The following is an 8,310-nucleotide window of genomic DNA, read 5'->3' on the forward strand; positions in this document are numbered from 1 at the left end:
AATATTGAACATGTAAATATATAAAGTAAATATATAACGTTTATATCAAAATATATAAAGTAAATATATAAAGTAAGAATTAACAGTAACAATTCCAAGTCCGAGGACTAGATTTAACTTAAGGTACACCCGTAGTAAGTATGAGACCTTAGCCTATAGTGACATGGAAACTAATTCTGCAGAAACCTAAAGGTTAACTGGTACTAGAATTAAGGCCGAGTGCAAATGTGTAGTAATTATATAACACTAGGATATAACAGGCAGGACACAAAGAATAACTAATAAGTGAGAGACCACATAACACGTAATGTACCCGGCCAAGAGGCCGTAAAAGACCTAATGGATAAGGAGAAGGGGGTGTGACTACAAGTAGGGCTTACTAGCACCTAGACTGGGCAAAGTATTAGCTGCGGACAGCGGGACACTTGGGGACCGGCGCTGCACCCCCCTTCCCACATGCAGTGGGGAGACAATCTGGACAACTGTGCAAAGCATGACGGGGGTACAAAAGCAGCCGCTTGCAAAGGGGGGGAGGGTGGGGTTTTGCGAGGGCAGCGGCGAGGGCGGGCGGAGTGAGGCAGAGCCCCATTGTGCGCCCGTATTTATACGGCCCCAAACTGCCCGCGCAACGCCGCGGGACGCGCTGCGCAATTGTTTCTTCCTCCCCCGCCAGAAAAATCCCCGCTTGTGAAGCAGTGACCATATGTGAAGAGCTAGTGTCGCAATTGATATATTTGTCCTGCACACCGCCCCCCATCCAGTGGGCAGCGGTAGATAGGTTACAATCACTTAGTTACTACCTACAGTTAGCAAACTGGGGATATTTGGCTAAAATTTCTGGTAGCAGATCATTTTGAATGAAATATTTACACGTTGGAACATTCGTTATAGAATTGTCTTTGAATTCAACTGCTGGACACCTTTGTGGGAACCGACCTGTGAGATTTATATTTATTTAATTTATATGAATTTATATTTACGTTAATTTATATACTTCGATAGCAATTTGTATAATGATAAGTGGACTGTATTTCTGCAATAATCTCATAATCTCACAAATCGATCCTCTACACATTAGGGGGGGTTTAATAGTTTATATATATATGCAGCCAATCAAACTACAAAATTAACTACATACATTGAAGAGGTTCCTTATCTTATAGTACAGCAGGTTAGTCCACCAGGTATAACTAGAGTGTAGACACCAAATTATCCTCTTTGAGGTAGCTTCTATCACCCAGTAACTGGTGCACATAATCTTGCATCCTCGTCTTGACCTGTCAAAAGTGCGCTAGCTGTGAAGCCAGAATCCTATATATGACAAGTATATCAGAGAAAACACTACATGGAACATGAGGACCTGGCTTAATTACCTTTAGTTTGAGGCTTCCATGTGATCTAACCGGATAACCCTACCCAATGACATTAATGGCCACTAATGATAGATAATGGGTTTCGGATAGACACTTAACTTGAATTTGTAGACAGCGTGTTGATAATGGTACACTTTTAGTTTCCATAACACTACGTCCAAGTAAATTTAACAGGAGCCGAATTTGCTCCCGTGTGAGCCTCTGGTCTCATATAACAACGGTAATGGCTGCCCTCCTTCCTCACTCTGACGCCTGGCTTACATTGTCCAGATTTCAGAAAGTGATAGAAGGGTCACATTTACTCTACTTTAATATTGATAATTAAGTTAATTTATATAAGATGTTTTTATGATGGTAAAGTCCAAAGACTAATGTATTTAAGAATAATTCCCACCAGAATAGCTGGTGAATTATAATAGTATGTGGTGATGATATCCCGTTTTCTTTAGACGGTAATTCCACTACAAGTTACGTTTTCTATGGGTAACTTGTTTATACAACACAGCTCTTATCCGTCTGTATGATATATTAAATGGTGTCGGATTTTCCGACATAATTCCCCAGGGGGCTGCTCACGGGTCGAAGTCCTCTTTAGAACAGACGAACACCGATACTCCTCCTTCGAATTATTACATTAATTTGATGTTAGTAGTTAGTAATCACACATTTGTGTGTCTGTTCGTACAGGACGGATGTCCCGTACTAGAGTTGCAGGGGTTAGAAGTCTAATGCGATTTCATTTCCCTGTCAACTCTTGAAAGGCTAATATTCAAGCCTTATTACATATTATTTAACCCAGAAGACTGAATGTGATCAAGTACTACAGTCAAGTATGATTCAGGGACTGCAGTGAGATCAGTGACATTAGATATAACTTGAAGTTTCTTCAGGTAACTGGTCACTGATATATAAACACTGAGGCCCATGGAATACATCTTGATTAAATAATAAATGTATCAAATCAGTCATCAGATTTATTGGGGTTTAATTCAGTTAATTGATTCAGAGGATTGAATAGCTCATCATTAAAGTAAAGTATGGTTCTGAGATTGCAGTGGGTTCAGTGACATTGGTCGCAGTGACTTGTAGTTGTTTTAGGCTACTGTTCACTGATTTGCCACTGAGGCCTCATGAACTCATCTCCAGCTTTAAATGATGATACTAACATCAACCTCTGTTGGTATAGTCAGCTGTAATCTCCTTAGTATAATGCTACTGGAGAAATATAATCAGCTGACAAATTTAGGTTTCTACTAGTATTGTTTATCTGCAGGCATAGGTCTCCTCAGGCTTGATACTGGGCCTGAGAGTAATTTACCTCCTGCAGAGTTTAACATGGTTATACCCTGATATTTAGTAGGGCTACCGATGAATCGATGACAATAGTCTGTCCCTACAAGGAGACCGAAGTCGGTGAGGTGATCAGACTTAATATTATCTGCCAATTTTATTCCTCTATTTCTCAGGAATTTGGCTGTTGCTCTCAGACCTTGAACTTGTAGGTCTACTGGTATTTTGTCCACCACAATGGCTTGTACTCGACAGACGTACCTGCCTAAACGCACTGATGGTTGTACCACCTGGTAGACTTGAGGTCCTGCATCTGTTACAAACCCTGAGATGTTGAATGACATCTGGGCTACAGGCCTTAATTGTAATTCATCTGCCAACTTTCTAGTGATGTATGTTCTCTGGGATCCTTGGTCAAACAACCCTCGGGCATGGACCTTGGCCCTCTTATTCAGGATGGTAATTTGGGCAGTAGGCAAAGTCGTATTACCTTTAGACTTTGCCGATTGGACACTCTTTGTTTGTTGCACCCTGCAGTACTGTACTGTGGTGGGAATGCTATCTTCCACCTTGGGGTTTGGAGACGTTGTTTTGGTGTCTCTGCACAATGCTGCATGGTGTTGACCTTTGTTACACCTATTACAGGTGTGTAATTGGGTATCACAGTCCTTGATGTTATGTTTCCTGAGGCACCTCGTGCAATGTTGCAAATCTTTGAGTCGCTCAACACGGGCGTCACTATCAGGAAAATTAGAGCAGTGGTACATTGAATGTTTCTCATTGCAGAACAAACATGTTCCATAGCTTCCTGTACCCTTTGGTGTCATGTTCTTGGGTGACACAGTAACTATAGGCTTGGAGGGTCCCACTGCATATACGCCCACACTGCCACTGTTCCACTTTGGTGTTGAATTATATTGTCTAGATTGATTTGGAGTACCTTTGGTACTCTGTGGTTTACTATTATTGGTTTCTGAGGGTTTACTTGGTGGTTTTAATTTGTCATGTGTTCGTAATTGATGAACTACTGACTTTAAACCTTCAGATATTTCATTCATGGATAAGATACTTTTATTGTAATGAGCACTCATTTGTCTCAATATGTCCCTAGGTATTTTCTCCTGGACAATTATTTTCAAGACCCACTCAGCCCCGTTTGTATCTGCTGTCAGGCTGAGGGCATTGATCAATGATTCTACCTCCAGCTTGAAGACTTGGAGTGAATCAGCTGAAGCCTCCGGTGGGGGTAAATGCAACAGCTCATGAACTAAATGTGATGTTCTTACTTCTGGATCAGCATAATTATCCTTGAGGAGTTTTACTGCCAGATCATAGCCGTCATTAGTTAATCTCAGATGGGATACTACTGTTTTAGCCTCACCTGATAATTGGCCTTGCAAATAAGAGAATTTACTACTCTTTGGTAAAGATTGTTTTGAGTCTACAAGGTCAACGAATTTGTTCCAAAATTCGTCCCAATCTTCCTCATCTTTTCCTGAGAAAGTGGGTAAATTAATTGGAGGGAGTCGAGCTTCTGCTTGACTCGTATTAGATGCAACTGTTGTTGTTGTTGCTGTTGCCTTGTTCTGGGCAATTAATTTGACATAAGGCTGTAACGTGGCCTGAGTGTGATCTTCATAATTCGCAAGATCAACCATAATGTCGTCTATTTCTGTTTCTGATAAATTAGTGTTGGCAAGTTCAGCCACATATGTTGCTATTTGACATTTAATTTGCTCAAATTTACCTGCAGCTGCTTGATAATAGCTTTCCAGGTCAGCATAATCAACTTGAGATTGTTGTGACAAATCTTCACATTTCTTGATCTGTCTTGTTAAGTGGCCTTTAAGACCTGCAAGGGTTCTTTTCATTCTCCCTGCATTATCCATACTGGCTCGTTGGTGAAGCCTTGTGGGACTTGTACTTGGGCTGCTCATAATACTGAACAAACACTAATGGTAGCCTAGGGTAAATTCTGAACTCACTAGGCAATAATCCTACCTCTACTAGAGGTTAGCACTTAAAATTAATACACATTATATATATACAATCATACACACTAATGATTTGAGTGATAAACCAGTGTCATGGAAGTACCTTTAGGTTAGCTCTTCTATATCACCCTAGGATGGTAGAGACACTAATTAATCACTCAAAGGTGTAATGATCATAAGTAATTTATTATATATACAACTCAACTCGAGTTGATAAAAATTACACCCAAAATAGGGTCTGGACCATTCATTAATGGTGTTAGGTTGTTCAATATAGTACAACTGACTATTGTAATAATGGGACTAGGATGAACAATAATAGTTCAACTAGTCATAGTTAATATCCTACCCTGTTGTGGGTTGGCAATTAGTAAATATTATATTGAGAACACTAGTGCAATTTATATTAAATGATTCTCTATTTTGGAGAAATAATATACACAATTATTGTTAATAGCCTCTTAATTAGCCTCTATGAAACTTCTAATATTATCTAGAAGTATTAAATATTATTAGTGACCTCGCGAAATAAAGTCCACAAAATTCGTAGATAATCTCTCGCGAAATGTAACACCACGAAATCCGTGAACAATCTCGCGACAGTCACTAATTTGGCTGGATTCTATATTAGCGCTGTCATTTCACGAAATAACACGCCACCAAATATCTGTGGGTGTGCATGAAACCGCTGACGAAGCTTAACTGGGCTGAGGGAGGCTCCTGAGCTCCCTCGAGGCTACGCTGCCGTCTTTGACTGGCTGGCTTTGTTTAAATAACACTGCACTAGTATATTTAATGAATCCACTGGATAACTGGTTCATCCGGTACTAAGATGACCAAATGTGGGTTCATAGGACCGAATATTCCGGTTCCGAAGGTCCAAATAATTCGGTTTCGAAGGACCAAATAATGTGGGGACCGACCTGTGAGATTTATATTTATTTAATTTATATGAATTTATATTTACGTTAATTTATATACTTCGATAGCAATTTGTATAATGATAAGTGGACTGTATTTCTGCAATAATCTCATAATCTCACAAATCGATCCTCTACACATTAGGGGGGGTTTAATAGTTTATATATATATGCAGCCAATCAAACTACAAAATTAACTACATACATTGAAGAGGTTCCTTATCTTATAGTACAGCAGGTTAGTCCACCAGGTATAACTAGAGTGTAGACACCAAATTATCCTCTTTGAGGTAGCTTCTATCACCCAGTAACTGGTGCACATAATCTTGCATCCTCGTCTTGACCTGTCAAAAGTGCGCTAGCTGTGAAGCCAGAATCCTATATATGACAAGTATATCAGAGAAAACACTACATGGAACATGAGGACCTGGCTTAATTACCTTTAGTTTGAGGCTTCCATGTGATCTAACCGGATAACCCTACCCAATGACATTAATGGCCACTAATGATAGATAATGGGTTTCGGATAGACACTTAACTTGAATTTGTAGACAGCGTGTTGATAATGGTACACTTTTAGTTTCCATAACACTACGTCCAAGTAAATTTAACAGGAGCCGAATTTGCTCCCGTGTGAGCCTCTGGTCTCATATAACAACGGTAATGGCTGCCCTCCTTCCTCACTCTGACGCCTGGCTTACATTGTCCAGATTTCAGAAAGTGATAGAAGGGTCACATTTACTCTACTTTAATATTGATAATTAAGTTAATTTATATAAGATGTTTTTATGATGGTAAAGTCCAAAGACTAATGTATTTAAGAATAATTCCCACCAGAATAGCTGGTGAATTATAATAGTATGTGGTGATGATATCCCGTTTTCTTTAGACGGTAATTCCACTACAAGTTACGTTTTCTATGGGTAACTTGTTTATACAACACAGCTCTTATCCGTCTGTATGATATATTAAATGGTGTCGGATTTTCCGACAACCTTTTTTGACCAGAAGAGTGGCTGTGTTGATGGCTTCAGGGTGATTACTGCAAAATTCAGGGACTCTTAAAGCTCTTCTAAGATCGTTGGTTGCTTCACATTCCAGAAAATAGTGAAGTAATGGCTTTTCTGTGACAGTTTGGTAGAAGATACATTCTCTCTGTCGGGATTCACCAATCTCCCAGTTGCATCTGTAACCTAGACGTAGTCTATATAACCTAACTGCTATTTCCCTATGGATTCCTTTCGAGATATTTAACCTTTCTAATTTGGTTGCCTGAAGATACCATATTGCAGAGGGCGAACCTTCAGCTACTCTCTGGTGTAGATAGGCTTTGCTGAGGTGTGAGAGTCATTAATCATTGTTGTTGTTATAGATTCAGCTACTTGGAACAAGTTCCAAGTAACACGGGCTATGATGAGCCCGTAACTTACCTGGCACAGGAGCGGGGCAAGTAGCACGGGCTATGGTGAGCCCGTAGTGGACTTACCTGGCACAGGAGCGGTGGGTTGTCTGTCATTAATCGATTGATGACTGATGAAGATTAAGCCACCCAAAAGGTGGCACGGGCATGAATAGCCCGTAAGTGGTGGCCCTTTGGAGCCATCACCAGTATCAATAGATGATACTGGAGATCTGTGGAGGTGGGACTGCACCCTGCGTGACGGGAGATGTCTCCCGTCAAGTGTGGTCATTAATCGTTGTTGTTGTTTAAGATTCGCTACTCAGAACGATAAGTTCCAGTAGCACGAGCTATGGTGAGCCCGTAAGTGGAGGCTCTTTGGAGCCATTATCTGTATCAGTGGCTGATACTAGAGATGTGGCGATGGAGGGGGGTCTTCATGATGGTTTTCAGCCTGGAGGGCTGGCTATACCAGTTATGGAGCTGGTGGGGTTAGTGTAGATCTCTAGGTTTTCCGTTTTTTCTTTGCCTGCGACTTTGGCTGAGCAGTGCTGTCGTTAGAGTTTGGTGACGTGGCCTCCATGAGGAAGTCTTGAACCGTGTAGGTGTCGTATTTGTGATGCGGTGGAGCTCCTACTATGATTTCCTCGTCTGAGGAGTCCGTAACCTCCGTAGTGGGCGTTTTTGTCTTTCGCCTCGCAGCCTTAGGTATGTTTAGGTGTCGTTGATTGGTGGTTGTAGCTATTTCAGGAGCGCTGGTGGTGCTGTTATCGTTTGTAGACAGCACGTTTGCTAGTGCGGCTGCTGAGATAGTGATGGTAGGAGTGTTGGGAGCTGGAGAAGGAATTACCTCTGTCGCCCGGATCATGGGCGGTTCTGGAGTCGGTGTTGAAGTTGACCGCATGGTCGTCCTGGTGGTAGTCTCCGGAGTGGTAGAGGAGGCAGTGAGATTTACGCTAGTGGCTATGATGGGGGCCAGGCCATTGTCTATGTATAATGCGTTTAGTTCACTGACAAAGCGCTGGTTGTCTGGGGTCATTAATCGATTGATTGATTGATGAAGATTAAGCCACCCAAAAGGGGGCACGGGCATGAATAGCCCGTAAGTGGTGGCCATTTTAAGCCATTACCAGTATCAATAGATGATACTGGAGATCTGTGGAGATGCGACTGCACCCTGCGTGACGGGAGATGTCTCCCGGACCAAGTGGTGACCAGATGATGGTCATTAATCGATGATGATGATGAAGATTAAACCACCCAAAAGGTGGCACGGGCATGAATAGCCCGTAAGTGGTTGCCCTTTTGAGCCATTACCAGTATCAATAGCTGAT

The 8,310-nt window shown here is 41.4% G+C and overlaps 1 protein-coding gene across 1 annotated transcript; it reads right to left on the reverse strand.

Annotated features, from left to right (window-relative positions):
- Positions 1-1,155: 1,155 nt before the first annotated feature.
- On the reverse strand, positions 1,156-5,235 carry LOC138353525 (uncharacterized). Its single transcript, XM_069306625.1, has 2 exons — positions 1,374-5,235; positions 1,156-1,277 (listed from the first exon to the last, which is right to left on the reverse strand). Exon 1 carries the CDS (start codon positions 4,598-4,600, stop codon positions 2,627-2,629), a length of 1,974 nt encoding a protein of 657 aa, XP_069162726.1. The 5' UTR covers positions 4,601-5,235; the 3' UTR covers positions 1,156-1,277; positions 1,374-2,626.
- Positions 5,236-8,310: the final 3,075 nt, after the last annotated feature.

Source organism: Procambarus clarkii, chromosome 58 (assembly GCF_040958095.1).
Source record: "Procambarus clarkii isolate CNS0578487 chromosome 58, FALCON_Pclarkii_2.0, whole genome shotgun sequence".
In the NCBI taxonomy this organism is placed as follows: Eukaryota; Metazoa; Arthropoda; class Malacostraca; order Decapoda; family Cambaridae; genus Procambarus; species Procambarus clarkii.

What these genes read in the sequence shown, in the direction of transcription:
- LOC138353525 (XM_069306625.1), bottom strand. Translation starts at nt 4,600, where the DNA reads ATGAGCAGCCCAAGTACAAGTCCCACAAGGCTTCACCAACGAGCCAGT.